This window comes from Lontra canadensis, unplaced genomic scaffold, assembly GCF_010015895.1.
Source record: "Lontra canadensis isolate GAN:19392208 unplaced genomic scaffold, GSC_riverotter_1.0 scaffold6, whole genome shotgun sequence".
NCBI classification, from domain to species: domain Eukaryota; kingdom Metazoa; phylum Chordata; class Mammalia; order Carnivora; family Mustelidae; genus Lontra; species Lontra canadensis.
This window is the reverse complement of record NW_022631000.1, coordinates 12,695,622-12,723,165: the sequence shown is the minus strand read 5'-3', so window position 1 is coordinate 12,723,165 and position 27,544 is coordinate 12,695,622. Positions and strand designations below refer to the sequence as shown.

Below are 27,544 nucleotides of genomic sequence, written 5' to 3'. Positions count from 1 at the left end.
AGCTGCCTAAGCCCGCCCCAGCGCGCCCTTTCTCGCGTCACGTGTCGGGAGAGTCCTGAGTCACGTGAGGCCCAGGTGGCGGCGGTGGTACGGCGAGAGAGAGAAGGGGAAGCCGGAAGGGGCGCGAGTGAAGCTTTGGGGAGAAGACAGCTCCCGAGAAGGAGAGGGGTGCGCGTGCGCCCGCCTCTCCCCCCGCTAACTCTCGCCTGGTCCCTGCTGTCCTCTCTTACGGCCAGGTGACACCTAGGCCCGGTCCGCTGCCCACTGCCTGGGTGGCTAGCAGCGCGCGCCCTGCCCTCGCGATTGGCGCCGGCCGCCCCTCCCCCTCGTCCAGTCCATCCCGTCGCGTCCAGTCCCTTTGGGTGCCGCCGGCCGGGTGCCGATGCGCGTCGGCTGCAGCGGGGCTTTTTTCTGACTCCTGGTCCCTTCCCTGGCTGCCCGTCCCGCCCCGTCGCGGGGCCGGCCGCTTCTCCGGCCCCAGGATGCAGAATGTGATTAACACGGTGAAGGGAAAAGCACTGGAAGTGGCTGAGTACCTGACCCCGGTCCTCAAGGTAAGCCAGGCCGGGCTTGCCAGGGGCTGTCAGGTACACGCTCAACTCCGCAGGGATTAAGGACCCGGCGCCGGGAGGGACACCGTGTTTTCCGGCGGGGAAAAGTGTAGGAAGGTGGTAAGGGAGGGACACAGAAAAGGGTGCAGCCCCACTGAGGTCTTACTCAGCTGTTCTCTAGGTTTTCGGGCTCCTCAGGTAAACTTGGAGCGACGTGTGCGCATTGCTGTCGCCACTCGTCAGAACCCGGCGCATCTGGGTACATCAAGTTGGAAGGTGGTCGGCCGCTAAGTGGATTTCAGAACGTTAAATCTTAACATTGGAAAGTCTTTTAAACTTTTTAAACGAGGGTTTTGCTTACCTTTTTAAAAACGAAATCAGAATTTGGTACTAAAATGACATGTCACTATTTTCTTTCAAATTTCATAAAAATAATTATAATATTATAATAATTAGGAGTTTGAAATAGTAAGTTGTGGCTGAGGTCCCCTCTTAGATTTCAGAGGAACAAGGTGAATGGCAACATTATCTCTGTCAGTATGGTTGAACCCAGCTAACAGCAAAGCTTCCCTTTCCGAGTTTTTAAAATAGTCGAAAAACTATTAGTAAATCCTGGACTTCATAGATAATAAGCAGTGTTATCCTAGATATATTTACTCGGTTTTTTTTTTTTTTGCTTTGTCAATCATACAGCGTTTTTAAAGTAAAAGTTGTAATAGATTAGCTGTTTTAACGGTGACTTTAATTTTCAGAGATAAACTTCTAGAAGTACATTCAAGTTTTTAGTCATTGTAACTTTTTCCTTTCTGATAAGTGAGCAATGAGAATACATGAATAAGGAGTTCTTGCTTAAGTGCTTTTATTTGTTTTTTCAGCTTTCAATGAAAATTTTACAGATCTTAACTGTGGGGAAATATCCTTGGATATGGTTGGTCTTATTTATAAGAAGTATTTTAGTATGCTAAGAATAGTGAATAGTTTTACTTTGCTCCCTTTCCATGACAAAGGGAAATAATTAGTCGTGTACTTTTTTATATTTATTTCTAAGACTGATAAAATGATACCTTGTTGGGCCAAGTTTAAAACAAAAAAAGAAAAGTTTATAAATGAAAATTCCAATTCTTGCTATGCTTATATATTTTTTACTGTGAAATTCCTTGTGATTAATATTAGTCAACTTTGAAATTGAAAATAATTTTGATGTTTGAATCAAATGATTCTTTTGCATGTCATTTTTCAGAAACATGTCTACCTAGATATTCAGCATTCAAATAATACATGATTGTTAAACTTTAGTTTCAGAGAGAAGAGTAAAAAAAAGTTCCCAAATTAAATATTAAGCTAATGTTTTAGGTGCGCATGAGTGGCTCAGTCAGTTAAGTGTCTGCCTTCCCCTCAGGTCATGATCCCTGGGTCCTGGGATGGAGCCCCATGTCTGTCTCTCTGCTCAGCAGGGAGTCTGCTTCTTCCTCTCCCTCTGCCTGCTGCTCCCCCCTGCTTTTGCACACGCGCGCACGCACTGTGTGTGTGTGTGTGTGTGTGTGTGTCTGTGTCAAATAAATAAATAAAATCTTTAAAAACAAACAAACTTCTGTTTTACTAGCCAGCTGTATTTTATTGAACTTATAACAGGATTATGTTTTGAGTAATCATTTTACTTACTTTCCAAACTGAAATGTGTTAGCTTGTCAGTATATACTTATCAGTATGTATTTTCATAAATAAGGAAAGCAGAATTATTGACCCTTTCCTTGCCCATCCCTGTTTAGAGAGAGAATCCTTGTAGTTTCCTACTAGACGTAAGAAGCAAGGAGGAAAAACTAAATCCTTTGGAAAGAAACAATGACTTATCTTAGCAAGTAGAAATTTAAGAAAAGTCATGGCAAAGTAAAAACCAAAGTCCTTACATGATCTTCAAGCCTCTACTTCATTGGTAGAGGTCCTTATCTCAACTGCTACTTCATTCCTTGCTCACTTTTGCTTGAGCCAGTCTGACCTCTTTTTTACTCCATTAAATACTCTGTTGCCTCAGGTTTTTGTATTCGCTGTACCATCTGCCTAAAATGCTCTTTTACAGCCTTCTGGCTTACTCATTTTAAGGTCACCTATCAGTGAAACCTTTGTTTTCTTAACCAGCCTATTTATTTATTTGTTTAGGTTTTTTTTGTTTTGCTTTTTTTAGTTTTAGAGAGGTGGGAGGAGGGAGGGAGAAAGAAACTCAAGCAGATTCCACACCCAACGTGAAGCCCAAGGCAGGTCTTGATTTCATGATCCTGAGATCAGACCTGAGCTGAAACCAAGAGTTAGACGCTTAACCGACTGAGTCACCCAGGCACCCCTATTTTTTTTTTAAGATTATTTATTTTAGAGAGATAGTGCCTGTATGTGTGAAGAAGGGGAGCAGAAGGAGAAGAATACAGAGAATCCTTAAGCAGACTCCCCCCCCCCCCCCCCCCCCCCCCCCCCTTGAGCATGGAGCCTGCCATGCCTTGGGGCTCCATCCCAGGACCCTGAGATCATGACCTGAGCAGAAAGCAAGAGCTGACCACCTAACCAACAAGCCACCCAGGCGCCCGTCCTAATTTAAATAGCCATCTCTCTCCTCCACCCATGACTAGTTTCCTTGCTGCCTCATTTTTTTTCCTTGTGGTTTTCATTACCATTTGGCTTTCCTCACACCACTAGAGTTTAAACTCCTTATGAGGACAAGGAAGAGTTTGGTCTGTTTTATCTGCTCCTATATCCCCATTACTTCAAATAGTGTCTGGTATATAATGGTTATTGTAAATACTTGTTGAATGAATAATCATCAATGAATCCTTCCATTTTTGTAGCCTCTACTACAAAATCTTACATTTAATTTAAAAAATTAGAAACATCTGGTAAATAGCATCTTTGCTTTAGAGGAGAGAATATTGTCTCAGTATCTTGGAGATAATTTTGGGAAAGGATTTATGACTTCTAGATTTGGTTTCTAATGTTACTCAATTGAAATGAGATGTTGAAGATGTTGGCTGAATAGTAAGATGTCCCTAAACATTTTTAAAACTTTACTGTTCTGTAAAATAAAGATATTTGGTCACTTCACAAAATCATTGTATGGCTTAATGTTTTTCCAAAGAGCTTTGCTCTGTTAAAGCGATGATCAAATTGTAATTATTTTAATGTCAGTTTCTTTCGTTAGACTTGTATATTATTTGGGGTTAGGTACCAGTGATAGATTCTTTTTTTGTATGTGCTCTTTTGCCTGGAAGGGTGCCAGGCAAATACTTGTCCACAAACATTTTTAATTTGAAAGTGAAAGAATATAATATGTTGTTCTTTTTGTTTTCTTTAGGAATCAAAGTTTAAGGAAACAGGTGTTATCACCCCAGAAGAGGTAAGTGTTAAAGATTTTCTGAAGCTATTATATTTTATAATTATATTTTCCTGGGAGGTTTTTCTTCTTTATAAGAAAACATCTTAAACTTTAATCTTGATTCTTTTGGCTTTATTAGCAATTTAAAAGGGATTTCTACTTCCCATAAGAGGATGTAACTTCCCTCTCAGTTTGCCACTTCTCATATTTCTCTGTAGTTCCTCTTTATTTAGAAATGGAGGTGGGAGAGGGAATGGAAAAGATTCTGATGGTCATTTACCCTTCACTCATATTTGTGTTATATTGAGGCTATACAATGGGCTCTGGTCTTTGCTGTTGTCTTTCCTCTGTTTACATCAAACGTGAGTTTTTGTGGTTTTCATTTGTGAACTTTGGCTCATTGCTTGGGTATTAAATTTTCTTTCAGTATTTAGCTTAAATATTTTATTGCTACATACTTAATGCTGATTTTTTTCTCACAATTCTTTTACTGTTTCTACTAACCAAGTAATGTTGAATCTGCTTAATGCTGAAACTGATGTCTATTTTATAGGCGAGTTGTGTTTTATTGAACTTTTAACATAGAACTTTGTTTTGAGGAATCATTTCACTTGTTCACCAAATCTATATAATAAAAGCTTTCTTTTTCCTTTAAGTAGTTTGTTCTGTTATCCCTCAAGAAATAAATACTGTTCTAAACATCTTTTTACATTCTAGTTTCCTCAATAGTTATGGCTGCATCAGACTTATATTTTAGTCTTAATAAATAGCAAAGAATTTATTTAAGTATCACCTTTAACTTTCATTAAAAATACCACTCATTGGCAATAGAACTTTACTTACTGTTTGAAAGAAATATTTTGAATTGGGGCACATTTTACGATCTGACTGTTGCTGTAAATTCTAAGAGCTCAAGCCTAAAAATTAATGGATCTTTCAGTTTTCAATAGTGATGGAATCTCTTGAGTCCCAAATCTTTGTGAATTCTGAGAATGGCGTGCTGAATTAATCTGTTACCTAAAAATATCTTTATTTTTAGTGAAGACACGTGGTGGTATAGAAAGAACATAGGAGATCTGCTTTCTAGACCTATTTCTCTTAATTTCTTCTTTTCTGATTTGGGCAAAGCTAAGCTGTGACACAAGCCTCACGTTTGTCTGTAAAATGAGGGGTTTCGTCTAGGCATTGTCTAAAGGACCTATTCTGCCTTAGGCACAATGAGTTTAATACCTGGAATGCCACATAAAACTAAGTTGTTTTTTTTTTCTTTTTTAAAGATTTTATTTATTTGACACAGAGAGATCACAAGTAGGCAGAGAGCCAGGCAGAGAGAGAGGAGGAAGCAGGTTCCCCAGCGAGCAGAGAGCCCAATGCGGGGCTCGATCCCAGGACCCTGGGATCATGACCTGAACCGAAGGCAGAGGCTTTAACCCACTGAGCCACCCAGGCGCCCCTAAAACTAAGTTTTGATATTGTTAACTTTTCTTGCCAAACAGAGGTGTAATTTAGATTTGGCTCTTAAAACTATCTGTAATCAGGAGCAGGGATGGAAGTATGCTTTTCTTCTTGCACTCTTTGGCTTTATCTATGGGAGGATGACTAATTGGTAAATAGATGGTTGACCTTAGAGATGCAAGTCTGTGGTCATTGGATAGATTTATGCTGTTTTAAAACAGCTACTAACCATAGAATGAATAACACTTAATGTGTATCATTAAGTAGTTTATGAATTTCCTTCTTTTAAAAAAAAAATGCAAGGCAAAACTAGGTCAGCTGGGTACCCACCCCATATGCTGGCTTGAGATAGAGTACAGTTACCGCATTGAGTTAGAATGAGTCCAGAGGAAGGAAAACAAGAGATAATTTGCTTCTGATAACAGATAGAGTTGATCTATTTATTTGTTTTCTCTTACTGTTTCTGGGCTTCTGACCATTATCCTCCAGCTCTCTCTCTTTTCTTTGGAAGTACTGTGTTTAAAAAGGTGTAGGCATTATCAAATACAGAATTGCCTGACTAAAATTACTTTAATATACATATGTATGACTTAGGTAGAGTATTAGTAGTAGAATAGCTTGAAGGGTAAAGTTGCTGACCAAAATGTTATAACTGGTTTTATCTTGGAGTTATTCAGTATTGTATGGTATTTAATCACCAAGAGAAAGCTGCTGCAAGTGATACTGAGAATTGAGAAATTTGAGTCTGCCTTATGTTTTGTTTCATTTGAGCATGTGAAACCTGCAATAATGAACATTGCTAATGAGGGCAGATGTACACATGTACTAATTATCTGTGCAATTTTATGTTCTTTAGAGTTTTTCTTACCTTCTGGTGTTTTGTTATTTTTAAGGAATTTAAATTTATTTTTTAAATAATCTCTACACCCAGCATGGGACTGAAATTCACAACCCCAAGATATGAGTTAGATGCTCTGCTATCTAAGCTAGCCAGGTGCCCCTATTATTTTTTTAATAGATGTTCCTGGGGGTATTAGGGAATAAAATATTAGAGTCTTGTGACATGGCAGTATCGTTAAAGAATTTTTAAATTTTTAACTCTTTGTTTTGCTTGCATTTTGTTGAATTAAATTCTCCTTTTTTGGTGGTGACTAATAGTTCTTGGTAACCACAGAGTTGAAGGTAGCATCTGGTTACAGTGACCTAAAGTGCTTAAAACTTAGGGAGTATCGTTTTCACTTGGGTTTTTGTCTTTACCTAACTAGTTTAAATAATAATAAGATTCTTTGAAATAAAGGAACAGAAACATTCGAAAAGTTGCTGTTGAGAATATGCTGCTAGATCTTGTTAATGTATCCTCTTGAAAGAAATTACTCTTAGAAAACTTACTTTATAAAATTTTACTGTCAAATGAAAATAGAGTATTATATATAGACATTCTTTTCTGAGACAAACATTGGAAGATTAAAAATACTGTATTTTTTTTTTTTTTGCTGTGTAATTAACCACGAACAATACATGAATTTAAGTTAGAGCTATTATAAAATAGAAGTAATTGGGAAAGTATGTATGTGTATTGCCCGAATTGGGACACTGCCCTTACCCTTAAGAGACTTTCTTTCATTTTCTGCTCTCAAGAATAAGCAGGATTTCTGTCGTACAGAAATATAATGTATATCATGTATAGTGGAAATTCTCAGAAGGTTAAACTCTTTCTTCCTGAGTTTGTTTTTGATTCCTGAAGAAAAACAAAAACTTGTGCGGTGTTCAACCTGCCCAGAAAGTCTAAGGTGTTTGTTTTTGATTCCTGAAGAAAAACAAAAACTTGTGCGGTGTTCAACCTGCCCAGAAAGTCTTAGAGGATTCAGTTTGCTTCTAACTTTTCCCATTGTTTGGCATTACATTTGTCACTCTTGTTAATGTGAAAAAGCTTACAAAATGGGCTTTATCTGAACTTAAAAAAAAAAAAGAGAAATGTGCTCTATGATGTCATAAACTTATGACATCATAGGCCTGTATCATTTTCTCAAAGATCTCCATTGAGTTTTCAGCCCCTATCAGGAATCTGTCTTCATCTTATTTATCCATAAAATGGTTTTTTTGAAATTTTAAGTCCTGCAGTGTTACTTTTATTCATTTCATGATGTTGTATCCTTTTGGCCTTATTTAATCCAATTTAAAAATTGAATTTAAAATCAATAGCACTCAATGTTTTTTTTCTTCCAAAATTTAAATTTTATAGATGTAAAAAATTTTGCAGTTTTAATAATAATCAAGGGCCATCAGAGTGGTAGAGCAGGTTTGGTGCTGTTTGCATTTATATGATAATTGGGTATCAAGCTTACATGGGATGATCACTTCGGTATTTTATCATCTTATATTCAGTGATGTTCAATTTTTCTTTTTCCTTTTTCTTTTATATCCTTTTAAATCCTGAATAGTTTGTGGCAGCTGGAGATCACTTAGTCCACCACTGTCCAACATGGCAATGGTAAGTAATCTTGAGTCAGGAATATAAATTAGTAAAATGTATGACATTATAATTGCAGCAGTTTGCAAAATGGATTAGGGCATGAACTTTAGAATGACCAATTTAACTCTGTTCTAGTAGATTTTTCTGTTAAGCAGTGTGACCGTGATACTTAAAATAAAGGCGTACTTAAAATAAAATAAAGGCATACTTAAAATAAAATAAAGGCTGACTGACATATTGGCTGTTATACCTATTTTGATTTGCTCTGTTAGAGTAAAAGATAGACATTTTTAAGATAAATGCCTTTACTTCCTTTATTAGTATTCTCTTTCTCTATAGTGTCTAGGTCTGATTTTGTGGTGGATCTTTAAAAAATAATGTTTTAAGACCAGCTCATTTTTTTCAAATTAAGATGTCTGCTGAATATTTTTATAACATTAATAAATCCAGATATTTTGCAGAGCCTTAGTTTTTTTAATCATAAGACTTTCTATTAGGTTCAAAGTATGCTCCCATTTTAGGAATTGGCTGAAAAGGAAGGTTCATGATACTTATTAAAGTTTGTAACTGGAAATCTGCTTGGTAATAGATTTTTTACATTTTTTTGTTTTTTCACTAACTTTTTTAATTGTAAAAGTAACATTAAAAAAAGTAATTTAAGCAACTTACCAGATCTTATGACATATTTTAAGTATTCTGAATAATAAGAGGATGTTTTAAAACAAATGCTGTTTCATTACGTTCAAGAACTTAGGGTAAAACCACCTGACTATGGCTGAGAAAGTGATCCTAGTACTGGCAGAGCTATTTTAATTAGGCTAGAATTGTTTTGGAATTATATCTTGTTTGGATATAAATAGTTCAACTTGTTATATTCTTTTTTCTTTTCATTATAATTCCCTTAATGACACTTTTTCAGTTGTTGAAAGGTATAGTTTTAATTTGGGAACAGAGGTTCTAAACTTAATGAAGTTAGAACTGATAATGTTTTCCTTCATATTCAAAGAGCTTAAGTAGTTAAAACTATTTTAAGCCAAAGTTGGAACTCTCTTTTATCTGTGGCCTATTCTGTTCTCAGTTTTTGTATTTGACTTATAACCCAAAATAGTTTTACTGCTTTTTATCAGTTGTTCTTTATCTTTCAGAACACTGTTTCTTAATGTAACAAGAAAAGACCAAAATGTCAGTTTCATTTATTTTTATGCCCTTGTCTTCCTTACGTGCGTTTCTATTTCATATTTAAAATTGAGTTAATATCATAGCAGCTCTCTGATGATTTAGTAAGGGTGATTGATTTTTTTGGATTATAAATTATTAAAATTATATTTGGCTTCATTCTAGTCTATAATTTTTATGTGTTTCATGTCAAATAGGTATATAAAATTAAAAATAATACCTATTTAATAAAAGGAACTAATTTGGGATTTTCTTCAATATAATAAACATTTTATTCAGATTTCTTTGTGATAGTCCTTATTTGATTAGTTCAGACATACAATTTATAGTATTGTTACAGAAATATGTTATATGGACAGGATAGTTTCACTTTATGAATTGTGATAGTTGAGATAATATTTAGAACTCACCTATACCCTACTCCAGTGTCCACACTTCTGGCTAAAATGTAGGGGCCAAAGGAACATTTCATTTTAAACCTGTGCTAGTAACAGGTTATTTCCATGTTATAGTTTCATGTCTACAAGTGTCATCATGACCTTATTGTATGTTCTTCACTCAGAACTTCAGGCATCGCCATGTCATTATTGATTTTGACACTTGAGAATGGTCTAAAGAAGTCTAGAAGGCTACTAAGATAGTAGGTGTTTTTCTGGCTTTATCTTGTGCTCAGATCTATGGTTTCAACTTTAGACTGAAGCTTTGATAAGGCAGATTTTTATTCAGAAGTTTGTGACAGATAACACATGCCCCTCCGTCTCTGGCCAGTTCCATTAGGTTACCTGCAGTCTTCTGAACAAATCTTTGAACAAATTCTTAGTAAGATAATCTAGAGTAGTTATGAAAAATCAGAAATGGTGTAGCTGCTTCTGACACACAGAGACTGTAGTGTAAGAGCAGGAGCCGTGGATTCACTTGCTCTTCTATATTCTGGTTTTCTGACCTTGAGCAGTCTGACTTTTTTCAGCTAAAATGGGGACGTTAATATTATCTCTTAGGTTTCTGAGAAGTAAATAATAATGCATGTTAGAGTTCTAAGTCGTATACTTAAAAAACACTCAGTGAAAGGTGGGTTTTTTTTTTTCTGTTTTCAGTCATATTTTTTAATATTATCATGTTGTGATTCAAAGCATCTTTTTTCTCTTTGTTCCAGTTTTAATCGAGTGGCAGGAACAGGGATTTTGCCAGCCACCTACTTTGTTATGTAATGTCCTACAGATATTTTTCTGCCTCCTCTTGATCTGAAGATGAGCAGTACTTGAGAATTAAAAGTCTGAGATTATACTCCCTAGGGAACAATGTTTTCTTTTTGTTTAGAGGCAAACATAATAATTGCTTAATAGTTCTATATTATTCTGCCTTTTTTGTTTGATATTTAATCTAAATTCTAAGTCTCTCTGAGTCTCTTAGTACATTTCACTTACAGTGCTATGCTCTTCCATACCCTGACATACATCACTTAACGACATCCTTCTGAAACTAGTCCTAAAACAGTTTTCTCAAGAGTGTGGATTGTGTAGTTTTGATATTTACATGTGATATCTTCTGTCTTTGCTTTTTAAAATAGTTCTTGTATTTTGGTGCTTTTTGCTCTTTTTAAAGGGCTACCGGGGAAGAATTGAAAGTGAAGGCATACCTACCAACAGGCAAACAATTTTTGGTCACCAAAAATGGTAAGAATTATATTGCATATATTAGTAAATTTTACACAGAGTTATATTTTTAAAAAATAACAGAAGAAAGTTAGCTTTTTTTTTTTTTAAAGATTTATTTGAGAGAGACAGAGAGGGAGAGAGAACAAAAGAAACAAGAGAGAATCTCCAGCAGACTCCTGCTGAGCGGGGAGCCTGATGTGGGGCCCAATCCCAGGACCCTGAGATCATGACCTGAGCTGAAACCGAGAGTTGGATGCTTAACCAGCTGAGCCACTCAGGCACCCAAAACCTTAGTATTTACTGATCTTAACTTATGATTAAAGCCGTAGAGAAATTTGGAAATTTGATGAAACTCTGGGTTCTATTGCTAGAGTATATTTTTCCTTAATTCATTTTTACCTCCTTCCTTTTTTGCTACTTTTTGCCAAAAAAGGTCTAGTTTTAAGATGTGGAAGGAATGGACCCCAGCAAATTTGGAATTTGGAATTGCAGTTGCCTTTTTTTAAAAGTTGACTTTATAATTATAAACTTTTTTAGCTATTTGATTTTGATCTTCTTTAGACGTAAACATTTGTCATGAAAAATGAAACTGATACTATCTTTGACAGCTAAAAGTTCCAAGCTAAGGATTTATTATCCATTGTGTCTTTGAAAGATTGTCTTTAGGAACAAAAAATGTTTTTTAAACTACTAGTTTCTCATTTATGAAGTTAATTTGAAAATAGCTTGAGAAGGTTGTTATAGTCCCTATCAGATCACATAAAGTGCATTGATTTTTTTTCTAATCTATTACAGAAAGGGAAAATATGTATAACACATAAGTTTTCTTTCCTACAGCATATGTCTTATTAGAATTGATCATTTATATCCTTCTTGTTTTTTAAAAAAGTCAAGAGGTTAATAGCCATTTCTGGGCTCTACCTTATCATGGTTTTACATTATAATTGTTCAGTTTTAGACTTATATGAATAATACCTGTTAATTGACGTATATATATGAAAAACTTGGCTCCAGTATTGTATAAGATGGTAAAATGTAGCAGTTTAGTGAATTTTTACATTGGCTTATCCATTATAAATGCCTGAAACTTAAATGAATTATGAAATACATATTAAAACTTACTATAACATTGCAAACTGGAGGTCACCTCTACCACCCCTGAGAATGACAGGTAGTCCCTTCCTGTTTTGAGAGTGAAGCTATTAAAATAAGGTTTTATTATTCATTAGCCTGAAGTTGAACAGTATCATCTCTGGCTGTAGCCTGCTGTTGTTCAGAAACCATCAGGGTAAAGAATACATAGAAAATTTCCTTTCTACATGTGTTCTGACAAAGCTATTTAGGGAAAGATAAACCTGATCATTAATATGTCTGTGGGCTAAATACAACTTTTTAATCACTTTTATTAGAAGTGAAATATAATATTTCCTTAAAATGGAATAAATTATCTTTTTTCTAATAGATTTATATGAAGTAAATTATGTGCTAGTAACTGTACTTGTCTTTTTTTTTTGTAGTGCCATGCTACAAGCGGTGCAAACAGATGGAATATTCAGATGAATTGGAAGCTATCATTGAAGAAGATGATGGTGATGGGGGATGGGTAGATACTTATCATAACACAGGTAAGAGGAGAATAGAATACATAATTAGTTTAAATTGTTTTAAACATTTTCTAATCTTTTATTACAGTATTGATTTAAAAACAACAAAAACAAAGGATACATAAGGCATAGTTGTCCCAATAGACTTTTTTTTTTTACCTGAAAAGAAGCCGGAAGACAAATTGGAAAAAAAGAAAAAATGCCCTTGGAGTATACCAAATTTCTCTAGTACTGCTACTTTAGTAGCAATTTGAAAATACCTGTATCATTTTCTTTATTTCTAAAATAAGAAGGACAGAATTGCTGAGTATGCATACAGCTTGCTTTAGAATTCTTATTTACATGTCATTCCATTGCTGGATGATGAGCTTTAGGACAGGAACTATATGTGTTTATTTTACTCAGAGACCTGACATTTTAAAGTAGTTAATAATTATTTGTTGAATGACTGTAAGAGGATTGTAAGGACCACACTCCTTAGATAGAGAGTCACTGTTCTATCCTCAATATCTATCACAGTATCTGGTACAGAAGTTGTTCAGTAAATTTGTGTTAAAACAATTGACTAAATTCAAACCTTTTGTAAGTGTATGTTTGCAGAATTTGTTTGTAAGTCTGAAGATGAATTTTTATTTCAAGTCCTAAAAACCTAGTTTGCCACTATGTTTATATAACTATGTAAATGTACATTAGCATATGCTGCTATGGCTATACTAACTTAGCCATACTAACTTAGCTATACTAACTTAGCAGCATATATTAATCTGCATTTACATAGTTATATAAATATATTATATAAAGTACTATGAGTTAATGTTAGTTCATAGTTAAGTATAAGTTAATAGTTAATTTCCATAGTTATATAAATGCCATTATGACTTAGTTTTAATGAGGGAAAACGTGTCCTGAGTTTAAATTGAGAATACTAAAAAGTAAGTTTTCTCCCTCGAAGTCCTAGAAAGTATACCAGAAGTAGTGCTAGAACAAGGTTTCTCAGCCTTAGCCCTACTAACATTTTGGGCCACGTGATTCTTCGATGTAGCATTTTCTGTACATTGCAGAATGATTAGCAGCGTCTCTGGGCTCTGCCCACCAGATACCAGTAGTATCCACCCAGTTGTGATAACGCGGAATCCCTCAGACAGTGCCAGATATCCCATGAAGGGCAAAATTGCTGCCATCAGTTGAGACGCACTGCAGTAGTCAGAGGGCTAAGTAATCTGCTCAGGAAAAACTACCTTCTGAGGTCAGTTTTTCCTCTACTTTTAAAAAAGGACACTATCATGTGTTTGTGATGATACAGGCACAGATTCAGGGCTTGGGCTTCTTGATTTGAAACTTGTTTTTTTCTTGATGGTTAGTGTTAATGTCAAGGCTTTGAGAAAATAGTAGATTGAACAATTTTTTAAAATGATTTCAAAAAATCATCCTATTGCCGCCACTGAGAGACTGGTAGATGGACTTTTTATCTTTTGACCTTTCCAGAATTGTTCAGCTGCTCTGCTTTAGTTTTCCTGTGGTGGAAGATGTGGGCAGTGGACTAACTAACTAGAGCCCTCAGTTATAGCACTGTGTTTCTAGTGTCAAGTAAATGACTTATTCTGATGTCTGGTTGTATTCTATTTCTTAATCACTAGCTCAAAATCTAGGTGCATATTTACAAAGGCATTCATTACAGAAATAAGTAGGCGTCAGTGTGATTGGATTGATGAAAATCTATTACAGAAATTCAAGAATTGAAAAATGTTTGCCCTGCTGGAGAGCTATCCTTAGAATTTTAGTTTAAACTATATTGTGATTTGATTAAAACACTGCTTCCGATTAACTTAGAAGGTCATGTGCCTGGTTCCTTATTCACCTCAGTTCTTTTTGCTTCATCCTTGCTTTTCATAGGTTTCTTTCATTTCTCTTAGCCCTTGTATTGGTCATGGTTCTCTAGAGACACAGAAAAATTGGATGTGTATATAGATATAGGTATGTAGATATAGATAGATTTATTTTGAGAAATTGGCTTACATGATTGTGGGAGTTAGCAAGAATGCAGTTCACAGGATGAACTGACCAGCAGGCTGAAGATCCAGGTGAGGATTGATTGTTTCAACTCAAGTCTGAAGACAGTCTGAAAGCAGAATTCTTTCTTTTTCCTGAGCACCTCAGTGTTTCCTTATAAGGCCTTCAGCTGATTGGATGAGGCCCACCCATGTTATAGAGCGTAATCTACTTTATTGAAAGTCTATGAATTTAAATGTTAAAATCTAAAAAACACCCTGACAGCTACATCCTGACTGGCATTTAACCAAGCATTGGGACAGGATAACCTAGCCAAGGTGACATAAAATTAATCATCACCGTACTTGAGAATGTTACTCTCATTAGAGTCATTTGAGCTTATTTTTCCTTTGCCAATATGTCCTCCTACTCTTAGAAGAGTCTGGTTTAGTCGGATACTATTACATTATTATATTTGGATGGATTAAAGAGGTTTATTTTTTTTTTTATCTATGTACTAGATTCAGTGAATCATTTGTAATACCAATTCATTGTGCTAAGATTTGGGTTTTATTGTTACGAAATAATCAGATCTATTATGTAGTAATTTATAGAAAAACTGTGAAGTAAAAGCTTTATGTTAGAGCTGTGGATTTTGACATTTTCTATTAGTGAAAGTGAGTTATTCTTCAGGTTGGAGATTTTGAACAGATATATAAAGGTTTTAGAAGATTAACAAAGGGGCAAAGCTTATTTTGTATGTAGGGTTTTTTTTTTTCTCATTAATGTACTTCATCCTGTTGAATTTTCGAATTAAAAACAGCGACATGTATTTTGAGTTAGAAATATTATTTAGCTGAGTTGTGGTGCCCCCATCTGCTTAGTGCCACCTTCATTGACACAAGTAGGTTCAAGGTGGTTGCTTAATGAGGAGCAGTGAACAGAATATTGAACTAAAAGTTAGCACATGTGGATTTGAATCCTGAGTTCTTCACTAACTATGAGACTCAAGTAAGTTATTTCCTCTCTGGAGACTTCGTTTCTTCACAGGGAGAAATGATTGACTAATTACCTCAAAAGATAGTGTTTGTAAGGCTGAAATAAGCTATGGAAACAGTAAAATAGAAAACCCCATATAAATGTGATATGATATTATTACTTCTGGATGTCCTAGATTTCTGAAACAAATTACATTAGTATCTCCTTGAGAAAATTTTGATGTGTTTTTGAATAAAAATAAATATGAGTCCTATAGTCTAATGTGTTCACTTTGAGAATGAATATGTATTGGATAGAGACTCATACTGGGAAAGTAAATGAGGAATAATAAATGAGTGATAGAGTAGAATATAATTCATAGTAAAATATCACATTGCTGTTTTTTTATTTCAATTTAAAAAGTGCTTTTGGTTTTACTCCTTTTAGAGTTCATTTATAAAATGCTACTAACATTGCCTCCTCTTTTCAGAGCAGTTGTGAGAATTTAGGTAATTTTAAGCACTTATATATTTCTCGAATCTGGTAAATGAAAGATGTTTACAATTTTATTTCAGTTTTTTTGAATTTTAAACAGGTATTGCAGGAATAACCGAAGCAGTTAAGGAGATTACATTGGAAAGCAAGGTACTGGTTAATTAGTTACATTTGTAAATTCAGTGACATAATTATTTGTGTATATATATATATATATATATATATATTCTTATTCAAACTGATTATTTTCAAGCTTTTTAAAATTCCAGTTGTTTTTTTCTTCTCTCACTTTCCTATATCAAAACTGCTGTTTCCCAGCGCTTATTTTTTTAGTCTGTTGTTTGATTAAAAAAATTTTTTTGAGATTGTAACTGGTAAAAACTACTAATTTTCACCAATTGGGAAGGCTCCTAGGCTAGTTTAAAAGAAATAGCTTTTTATTTTTAATTACAAGTACCAAATGTTCTGTAAATGGAGGCTTTTGAGGTTTACGTACTACGGTTTCTTAATTTACTGCTATTTTGAATGGATGATTCTGTTTTTGAAAATTTTAAGGTAAATCTTTAACATCATCCAAAAAATAATGTGTTTTGACTGAGTGAAAGCTAAATCAGTTAGGTTTTATTGTATGGTTTATTACGGGGAGGGGAGTAAAAATCTGTAACTGGGTGAAATTTTTCTCCTTGAAAATTTTCTATTCATACTAGAAAATGATTGCAGTTGTTTTTATATATTTATATTTGTTTGAAGTGATTTGAAAATAATACAAAATGCCTTTACCCTTATCTTTGCTTAATTATTTTGTTAACAGATCTCTTTGAGGATAGAATATTTGGACAGAGTAATTGACTTTCTTTTGTCCTTATGAAACATTTACTACAAGAGTTACTAGTTTTAGATACTCTCTTTTGTGTGTTTTTGTCATTTGGAACTTTTGGGATTCATAACTGGGTCCTAACAGGAAGTGTTAGAAACTAAAACAGGTGTTTTTCATTTTTTTCAATGTACAATTTTATGCTTGCTAGGGATTAAGTTTCAGTTCATTGGCCTGAAAATTCATCTTTCTGAAATTCTTCTTTTTGGAGAATTTGAACAACTAAAGAGAAATCACCAAAATGGCTCTTGCTCCTTCAGAAAATCTTATTTACTCCAGCCATTAATTGTATATACTTCAGACTTTGGGAATGATAAATGGCAGAGTAGTGTGGATAGCATTTGTTGATAGGTTTATGGTAATTCAAGAACTTCTTAAAAATGCAATAATGGTTAATATGGTACTTGGTATCCCACTTAACATTCATATATCATACTAAAGGCTGACTGCTTAGAATAATGTACAATTTGAATGTCTTTCCTGTCATTTCCTATTTAATATAAAATTTACATTATTTTTTATAATTTCTTAAGATACTTGTTCAGACCCAAGTATTAATCTTTCTTGTTGGTTTCTACTGTATTCTTCTGTTTCAAGTGTGATCACCATAACATCAACATGATTAAAATTTCCCTAAGTGATTAGTTTGTTAGATACTGGCTCATCTAATAATTATCCAGATACTATCATCTATGGTTTCACATTTTGGGTGTGGTAATGATAACAGACAACTTAAGTTTCTATTGGCAAATGGAGTCTTCTCTAAGTAAAATTGTACATTAGGTGAAACTAATGTGCAATTTTTTTACTTTACTACATTGACTTCAGATTTTTAGAATAATTGATTTTGTGAAATGATAATTATGTATTAGGCTTGTCTTTGGTATTATTCTTTTATTGTAGTGCAAATATAGTTTAAAAAATCAACTGAAATCTTACATGTTATAATAACTAAAGTCTGATAGTTTTACTTAATTCAGCCTAAAATATTGTTCACAAATTAGCATATGTTTCACTTATAATAGTTTAACTATTTACTAATAATTTGTAAGTTTAACTTACAAATGTATTGTGATTTACAAATATGTATCTTTTTTCTCCTTTAAATAAATTATGTATGTAAATTATAACTCTGAACCAGTTTCCAAATATTAATGAATTGGTTAAACAAAAATACTATTTTTTGGAAGTGCAAAAATCGTTAAATTGTTAGCTTAGGTGATTCTTGGTGCTTCTATGATATTTTTTATATTTTTTAGTGACAGCACTTAGCACATCACTTTTCATATTTGGTTTATGGGTTTGTCATCTCCACTGGAATAGGAGTTTCTTGACGATAAGAACTGTCTTTACCACTCTTATTTTCTCAGTGGTTTACACGTGGTGACACATGAGTGTTTGGTGTTTGAACTAATGGACATACTTAAGTGACTTTAAATATAATTTATTTCAAAGGACAGTATAAAACTTCAAGATTGCACAGCAATATGTGAGGAGGAGGAAGAAGAAGATGAAGGAGAAGCTGCAGATATGGAAGGTATTTATGTTCTAGATTTTCTTTAATCACACTAGAATGTTGATTTTGGAATATTTATAATTGAAGTGGACAAGAATTGTACTCCATTGAGTTCTAGATTTTAACATTAAACAGAGAGAGAATTTTCTTTAGTTTAAATTTAGTTAGTGCGGAGCAGTCTTGGACTGTTGTACTTTACCTAGGACATAGCCTTGAAAGCATTCTTTCCAGTGGGATACATCGTAGGCATAAATCTTTAATGCAGTTAAAAGTTTGAAGATGCAGATTCTTAAGCTAATTCTTAAAAACTATTTCAGAGCAGAACAAAGTTTGCTCATTTATTGTGTATTTTATTTTCTTTTTTCTTTTTCTTTTTTTCCTTTTTTTTTTTAACCAAATACATAGAATTTATGGTGAGATAGAAATGTTCTCTAGCATGCAGAAGTGGAAGATGGTGCCAAGTATAGTTGAAGCACCAAAACAGCAAGTAGTGTTTGTGGATGAGGAGGTGACACATAGCCAAATTGCCAGAGTAGCCTTGACTCAAAGTACCTTTTCTTCTGTTTGTGTGTTTGTTTGTTAGAGAGGGAGAGAGAATACAAGCAAGGGGGAGAGGCTGAGGGAAAGGGAGAAGCAGGCTCCCAGCTGAGCAGGGAGCCTGACTGGGACTCCGGGCTCAATCATATCCTAGAAGCCCGGGATCATGACCAGAGCCAAAGGCAGACACTCAACCAACTGAGCCACCTAGGTGCACCTTAAAGTACTTTTAAGTTTTGTTTCTTAAATTACTTTTAAGTTCTCATGAAACCTAGGTGTAGATCTGTTCCTGAATTCTAGTAAGAGTTTTGTCCTTATTTTTATGGTAAACTCCCCATCCTTTGAAGAAATAAAACGAATTACTTGTAACCCAAATTGCTCACAGCAACCTCACATACCATCTCTATGATCAGCTTCATATCTAAGCCTCCAGTCCAGATCTCCTGAACTTCAAATGTACATGTTTTTATTTTCACTTGCACCTGAATGTCTTATAATTGTCAGCACCACCTTCTTATACAAATAGTTTCTGGGTTCCATCAGTCTGAATTGTGTACAGTTATCTGAGCTGGGGTGAAGGGTAGGCAGAATACTATGAGTAAAGCATTCTTTTTAGAGTACAAGCTATGGGACTGCCTTAAATACCTGACAGCCTTTTAGTGTGTTTTGTTACATTTCTCTTGGACAGAGCTAAAGAAAAAAATTGCTTTATATGGGATATTGTTTAAAAAACAGTGTTGATGGTATAGCAGGTGATATAACAACAATTACTATAACAGGCAGTTTTCATTCCCTGTTCAATAAACACTGGGCAGGATAGTTATCTATATATCAGGTACTGTTCTTGGTGCTAGAAATAAAACAGTAGATGTGATCTTATGGAGATTATATTCTAGTTATGGGAGACATAGAAAAAATAATAGATAAGCAATGCAGATGCTATATTAGATGGTTATAAGAGTTAGGGAGAAAAATGAAGGAGGGGAATGGGACAGAAAGACTTGGGAAAGGATGAGTGTTATTTTAATAGGTTGGTCAAGAAGAACCCAATTGAGAACATGAGTTTTAAGTAAAGCCTGGCAAGAAGTGAGTAAACAGGCTATTTGGATATCTAAGGAATTACGCAAAGGCCCTGAGGTAGGAGCTTGTGTGGTGTATACAAAATACCATAAGCAGGAGCATCTGACTGTTTCAGTCTGTAGAGTGTGTGACTCTTGATCTCAGGGTCATGATTTCAGGCCCCACATTGGGTGTAGAACTTACTTTAAAAAAATAAATATGCTGTGTTCAGAGAGGAGCAAGGGCAGAAGCAGAGAAGTAAGGCATGGAGTCAGTGAGATAACCTTGGGCCCTGGCTTTAATGAAGTGAAATGAGAAGCCATTAGAGGGTTTTTCTAAGTAGAAAAGGAACTTAGAATGCCATACAACATTTTAACAGAATCACGGTGAATGCTGTATTGAGAACAGATTGAAGAGGTTTAGGGACAATAGTTAGGCTGTTTTGATAATCTAGGCAAGAAATGATAACTTAGGCTCAAGTGGTAATTTTGAAAGTGATGAGAAACAAAATTCTGGACATATTTTGAGGATAGATTCAAAAGGATTTGCTGCTGAGGGGGAGTAACATGAGAGAGACAGAGTAGTCAAGTCTGACTCTAAGGATATGTGACAGTGTCTGGAAAGGTGTCTTAACTGAGATAAGGAAAATTATAGGGCTAGAATAGCTTTGGATGGAGAGTTTGGGAGTTCAGTTTTGGATATGTGCTATTTGCGACATATGTTAGTCATTCCAGTAGAGCTCTAAGTAAATAAATATCCAAGTGTGTAGCCAGTGATAAATTTGGGAATTACTAGCATTTAAAGCCATTGAGACTAGATGAAATCATCAAAGGAGTAAGTGGATAGAGAAAAGACAAGGTCCAGAAACTGAGCCCTTGGCTACTGTAGAGTTTTAAAAAGTTGAGCTAAGGAAGAACCGAGCATAGAAGATAGTAAAGGAGAAGAAGCCTGTGAGGTGAGAGACACAGCCAGAAAATATAATATTTTAACATCCAAGGAAAGTGTCAAAGAAGGTGGGACAAAATCATCCAGATGGCCCTGTGAGACATCAGTTAAGATGAAAACTGAGAATTTACCCCTGGATTCAGCAACATGGAAGCCTATGATGATTTTAATCAGCACATTTTATGCAATTATGTAAATAGCCTTGTGTATGCGATGGAGTCACTGAGTGTCTGCAGTATCAGGATGCTGTTCGGTATTGCTAATAGGCTGTAGCTTGGATCAGGCGTTGGCAAGCTAACTTTCTCTGGCTGTGTCAGTTAAAGAATCTGCTGCTTTGGAAGTGTAAAATCAGGTCCCTCATACCTTTTCGATACCTTCAGTTAAAAACAAAAGCAAAAGCCCAGATTTTGAATGATACTCTGAAGTAATATATAGCTTGGTTTAGGAAATTTTCTTGAACTTGATTAATCTTTTGTTGCTTTTTAAACAGAATATGAAGAAAGTGGATTGTTGGAAACAGATGAGGTTTGTAAATTGAGTTTTTAGTTAACATTTAGTGAATAAGCTTGGGAATTAGTATTCCTAATAGTATCTTGATCTTTCTAATAAACTTTTATTTATATGTTTGTATTGGTTATAGTATATAATGTTTTAGCTTTGGCTTTATTTTCTGTTTGTTTTTGAAAAAAATATATAGGGTGGGAAAAATATTTTCTTAATTATCACATTCATACTGATTTTAATGGGTTTAAATTTCTTCCTATATTGCCAGGCTACCCTAGACACAAGGAAAATAGTAGAAGCTTGTAAAACTAAAACTGATGCTGGAGGTGAAGATGCTATTTTGCAAACAAGAACTTATGACCTTTATATCACTTATGATAAATATTACCAGACACCACGATTATGGTTGTTTGGCTATGATGAGGTAAAAACAGAAAATATATTTTAATGTAAATGTTTCAAATTGTTGGATTTAATTTCTTTATCATTAGGTCTGTGGGTATATATTGTTGCCTTTTAAATTTTAGAAGTCATTTGTTTTACAGTTTCATGATTAATATTGAATTTGATTCTTACTTTGAAGAAACTGTGAATTATTCTGTGTGACAATAACACTACTAAGAATCAAACAGAAATAATCTGTTAAGTGTTTATTGCTTGGTCCCTGAGGGTTACTCCTTCAAAATATAAGGGAAATTGAACTTAATTTATTATATTAAATTTGTTGGGTATTAAATTTGATGGATGTATAAAGCATTTACAGAATGATCATATTGGCATGTGTTTTTTTTCTTTAAGACAGAAAACCGTTTTTTAACTAATCTATTAATTGAATTAAAGGATAACTGAAATAAAATTAACTTGCTTTAACCGTCATTCTTACGACTATGAATGAGAAGCAAAAAAGTAAAGCGAAATACACCCAAAAGATGAAATAGAAAGTTATAAAATGTTTGACAGCCATGAACTTGTTTTTTTGTGGGATCTTTATTGCATTAGGTGGTGGCTGAAGTCACATAGCGTTGATGTACAGATCCCTCCACTCTCCTCCTTTCACTGGTCTAAATGTATTATAAACTCTCCCCCCAAAAGTCTGGTAGTTCTAAATAGTCTGGAATTCTGTATTACAGGTGAGGTGGAGATAAATATATTTTAAACATGGAAGTCTAGGTCTAAAATTTTTTAAACAGTGATTTCAAAGCATTTTTTTATTGTTTCAGCAAAGGCAGCCTTTAACAGTTGAACACATGTATGAAGACATCAGTCAAGATCATGTGAAGAAAACAGTGACCATTGAAAATCACCCTCATCTCCCACCACCTCCTATGTGTTCAGTTCACCCATGCAGGTGTGTATGTGTGTTGTGTGTTGTGTGTACTTCATGGATTTATTACCTGGGAATCCAAAGTGCCCTGACAGAAGAAATGTAATAAGCAAGTATAGTTCTCTTTTGTCTTTTGTAGAAATGTTCTTATGCTAAAACATAAAAGAAAAAGGAAAAAGTCACCAATTTAAGTTAAATTCATTAAGAATTTTTTTTGCTCTCTCTGTGTTTAATTATAGTTTAGATCTTTGTGATTTTACTACTATTTTTAGCTCTGAAAATAATTTAGAAGATGTTTTTTAGATTAAAAAATACCCATCATTTAGACTTGGTTTGCCCTATTGTGATGTAGCCACCTATGAATGTGGAGTATGAAGTTATCTTTGTGTTTTTCTCCATGACCTATTTATCTCTTTATTGGTTAGCGAAGGGAGATGTATGCAGAGTTCTCTTTTCCTTTACTCTTCAGTTGAGAGATGTTCAGCCCTACTAAGTCAAGTGCATTTTATAATTTGGGATTTTCTTTTTATCATTGTGTTTTTTCAGGGCCAAATGAGTAAATGGAGTCTGTATCCATGATTTGTTCAGTTATTTCTAATGGGTAGCTTTTGCAAAACATTGAGAAATTCTGGTAACAATATTTTTGAGATGAAAAATTTGGTATTCCGTTGACTAATTTGATGCAACATTCTAGTTTTTAAAAATTCTTTAATATTTTCTCATTTTTTGCAGCTTCTTGATTCTCAAATTTTATCATATAGAAAGCCTTGTTCATTTTTCTAGCTTTTTTTATGTCAAGAGTTGTTAATATTGCTAACTGAAAAGTAATTCAAGAGTCATTAGTTTTAGTTTTTTATTATCTAGAAGGTTTTTATTTTACTCTACCTGCTCCTTTAGTGGTTTGAGGTTTTAGGGCATGCCTCAAAATGAGGCATGTCTCTCTCAGGTGTAAATTTTAGTCCAGAAAAGAAAGAAGAGGTTTAACTGGTAATTAATATTAAACATGTTAATAAATGACTGTGTTATGCAATGTAATGCAATAGGGCCAAAAAGCTGGGGGTCTGTAAGGTGAGATTTCAAGTACATTTTAGGCCTTGCCATCAGATTATGTTTTTGGATTCTTGGAGCTGATACATTTACTCTCATCTTCTAAGTTGCCTGCCTCTGTCATGAAGTTTATACTCATAAAAGTTGAAGCAGCATTATTTAAGCCAGACTATATCTAAAAGATCATTCTTTTGTGCACTGCCTTTTTCTCAGTTGATATACTTAGGCAATTACTTTGATATATCATTTTTCTGTAGCAAAGGAAAGACACTGGTTGACTGTGAAGAGATTTGTGGATTGGGCAAAAACTTCAGATAAACATATTTCTTTTTATAAAGCCAAGAAATTATTTCTAAATAGAATCAGATGGTGCCTGGGTGGCTCAGTCGGTTAAGCGTCTACCTTCGGGTCAGGTCTACCTTCGTCTCAGGTCATGATCTCGGGGTCCTGGGATCAAACCCTGTGTTAGGCTCCCTGCTCATTGGGAAACTGCTTTTCATCTCCTTCACTGCTCCACCCCGTGCTTTTCGTGCGCTCTTTGTCTCAAATTAAAAAAAAAAAAAGGAAAAGAAAATCAGATAAATTTTATAATATGCGTTAAGACAAAGACAAAATATATGAACTTCTTAACTCTAACCAAGTTAAATTTTTTAAAACCCAATTTTGGCTTATTCTCTGCTAAATATTTGAATAGTCAAAATGATAGCATTTTAAGTATGTCCTTGTTTTATTGATTAGCTGTCACCATGTAGCTTTTTTGAATTTTCCTGGTCTGATTCTTGTTTGTTTCTTAGAGCAGACAGTCCTTGCTCTGCAATTATACCCTGGCATGATTTCTCTTTCTCTGGTTTTCTGCTGTGCTACCCCTTCCCCCCACTCCTCCCACTCCTGTTATAGGAAAACCAGTGCTGTTGTGTTTTGACTATGATTAGACTTTAAAAATTTAGCCTGTGTTCCAATAAAACATTGTATATGACTCTCAACAACCTGACTTGTTGGGAGAAAAATATTTTATAATATAACTATTATGTTAAAATTAAATCACTGACACTAATAAGGTAGATTTCTTCACAAACAAAAACTTGCTTTTCCTATTTTGATCTAATTGATCTATGCTAATAATATTTATTTGTTCTTTTGCTTTTAGGCATGCTGAGGTGATGAAGAAAATCATTGAGACTGTTGCAGAAGGAGGAGGAGAACTTGGTGTTCATATGTATCCTTACCTATATTTGGTTCCTAGGATTTTTTTTTCCTCTTTGGGAAATACTGGTACAGTGTTAGTGCCACAGTACCTATAACTTGTTTTAGCCCCTTGTAATGGAAGTCTTAGTACAAGTCTTTATTTGGGAAATGTTACATTGTGATAGTTCTGCTTTGTTAGTTGGTTAGCACATGTCCCTGTGTGCACCAGTCAGCTCTGCCTTGTTACAGAGCCTCAGGTCAGTATGTGCTTTTCTAGGCAGCAGCTTGCCAGTTCTTTTGTTTGTCCAAGAGACACTGGCTAAGAGCATTTGAATATAAAACCTTTGCTCTTGATGGAAAAGAAACTCAGTGGGCATAATTTATTGATGAAAGAAGAGTAACCTACTAATTTAGAAGATAACACATGAGTATCTTTTCCCTAAGTATATTTCCAATTTAACTGTTAACAAAAAATGTGCTTCCCTCAGGTAAAAGTAAACTTAGGTTGTGTCATTCTAAGGTCTCTGAAGCAAAGAATTCAGTTTAACAGATAGGTTAATTAAAAAGTAAAACACACAAAGTGTATTTCAGATATTCTTAAAATACAGTTTTCTCCAGATAAAAGCACCCTTCGCACATCTTCCTATGATTTTCCTACTTTCTCTGTGGTTGACAAGAGGAAACTAAGTCAACTGTTGGATACCGAAGTACATATACCTATAGCATGGATTCATCAAAAGCAACCAAAATCGGTGATTTAGATGCCAAATAATTTGAATTAATTTGGTGCTAGATTGATGTTACATTTGATTGTTCATGCCACTCAGTGTTAGATGTAGACTGTGAGGGGTCACCCCTCTCTTGGAATTACAGATAAACTAAATTGCTAATAAAGGGTATTCCTCAGAGGACATATTTGACATTGAAAGAAACCAGGAACTTTTGGTCCAAACCAGATTTACTCCTGAAACTGTGTGATGCATAACTTGAGCATTCATTTCTGTATTGGAGGCTAGGTAGCAACTTGGAAGATACTGTAGCTACAATGGACTCTTTCAAATAAAATCCTGATTTTTTTTCCGTGTTCCACAGTACTTGGAAATATTAAGAGTTTAATGTTTATTGGGGGCATTGATGAGTCATTATTAAACACAGAGTCTTCCAAGTTATTTACATAAACTGACTTAGAATCAGTCCTTACAGATGGTTTCCACTTTATTTTTTTCTCTTTTGCTTCAGTGCTTTTATATTCTTTACCCTGCCTTTTTTTCTTTCTTTTTTTAAATTTTTTAAAAAATTTTACTTTATTTTTTCAGTGTTCCAAGATTCATTGTTTAGAATGTAGTGCTAATAATGCAAAAGTTGCCTTGTTTCTAACATAACCTAGCAGACTAACAGTAAAGGAACCATTTCCCACTCACTTAAATATGAACACCCCTGTCCTTATTTTTATATCAAAATAATTGGGCTCCTGTGAACTCATTAGGAAGTTTCACATTCAAATGTTAAATGGGAGTGGGTCAAGCAGTCTTAAAGTTATAGAGAACCTCATGTTGAATAGACACAAACTTGCATGAGTGAATTTTTTTAATATACTTGATTTAAGGTTTTATCTTACATATTTTTTCTGAGAAATAGGATAACTACAATGTTAGTTTAAATCATAGTACCATTTACCAATCTGTTTTCCTTAGCTAAAGACCTTTAGGTATCTTCTAATTTTCTTGAAGTTTGTACAAGCTGTCATTCCAACAATAGAATATGACTACACAAGACACTTCACAATGTAACGGAGAGAGCATAGAATCTATCCTAATTATTGTTTCTGATTTTTAAACAATTAACCCATAGATGTGACCATTGACCATACTCACCAATATGTACAATTTCTCTAACAAAGGGACTTATATGTTTATGCATTAAATAAAAAGAGTTCCACTACCAGACTTATTTGTTTAATAAAAATGAGTGTAAAGAGACTGTTTTTCTTTCTTCTTATCAAAAGGTGGTAACAGTATTTTCTTTAAATAAGAACTCTGGAAATGAAGAAGCATCTCCTACAGGATAAGAGTGTTTTTGGTTCACATATATGAGGAGGGCATTAAATATGTTGTGATAGTGCGAACCAGGACTAAAAAATACTGCACGCTAGACATACCTTCCCTTTCTCTTCCTCTTTGTTCTTTTTATTTTCCGTCTCCTCCCTTCTTCCCCAAGTCTCCTACCTGCTAATAGCTAATACTTATGAAGCACTCACTGTGTGGCAGGAAATGTGCTAATACTTACCTTGTTTCCTGATTGTTTTATTAGTAAGTTGATACCACCAAAATTACTTTATATTAAAGATTCAGGAATATTTTTCCTATTGTGATTGCATGGTAGACTATTAGCCTTTAAATGGATCTCTGTTGTATCGCATCAATGTGTAGATTTGGGTGTAGGAGTTCAGAAAGGCCAAATGCATTCTGTTGTGGAACAGCCAAGGAGTAGGGCCAGAATGCCCATTAGGACATTCTCTTTATTCATTGCCTCTTGTCCCTGTTCTTTCCAATCTGTACATAATGGAGTGGCTAACCTTGCCTTTAAGGAACCTTAGTTTTTTTTTTTCTTCTCTTCTCGTCATTCAAGAATACTCTCCTTACTTTCAGTGCCCCTTTACTTTTCTCCTTTTTCCAATTGTCACTCAGTTCTTGTGTTGCAAGGATGTCTCCATAGTAGAAATAATGACTTGGTAGTGTTAAGGTGCTGTCTGATACGGTGTAATATGGAGATACAAACATGGGCATCATCCTCTAATATCCTTCAGGTATCCTGCTTGC

The 27,544-nt window shown here is 34.5% G+C and overlaps 1 protein-coding gene across 1 annotated transcript; it reads left to right on the top strand.

Moving 5' to 3' along the window:
* The first annotated feature begins 80 nt into the window (after positions 1-80).
* Positions 81-26,702, top strand: ATG3 (autophagy related 3). The gene is made up of 12 exons (XM_032852207.1): positions 81-554; positions 3,889-3,930; positions 7,806-7,855; positions 10,616-10,686; positions 12,186-12,293; positions 15,835-15,884; positions 18,064-18,145; positions 21,156-21,190; positions 21,438-21,593; positions 22,390-22,517; positions 24,688-24,756; positions 26,434-26,702. Exons 1-12 carry the CDS (start codon positions 483-485, stop codon positions 26,513-26,515), a joined length of 945 nt encoding a protein of 314 aa, XP_032708098.1. The 5' UTR covers positions 81-482; the 3' UTR covers positions 26,516-26,702.
* Positions 26,703-27,544: the final 842 nt, after the last annotated feature.

Excerpts from the sequence above, each read along its gene's own strand:
- ATG3 (XM_032852207.1), top strand. The coding sequence starts at position 483 with ATGCAGAATGTGATTAACACGGTGAAGGGAAAAGCACTGGAAGTGGCT. Across the intron at positions 555-3,888 it reads ACCTGACCCCGGTCCTCAAG|GAATCAAAGTTTAAGGAAAC; the intron begins GTAAGCCAGGCC and ends TGTTTTCTTTAG. Across the intron at positions 21,594-22,389 it reads GGTTGTTTGGCTATGATGAG|CAAAGGCAGCCTTTAACAGT; the intron begins GTAAAAACAGAA and ends TTATTGTTTCAG.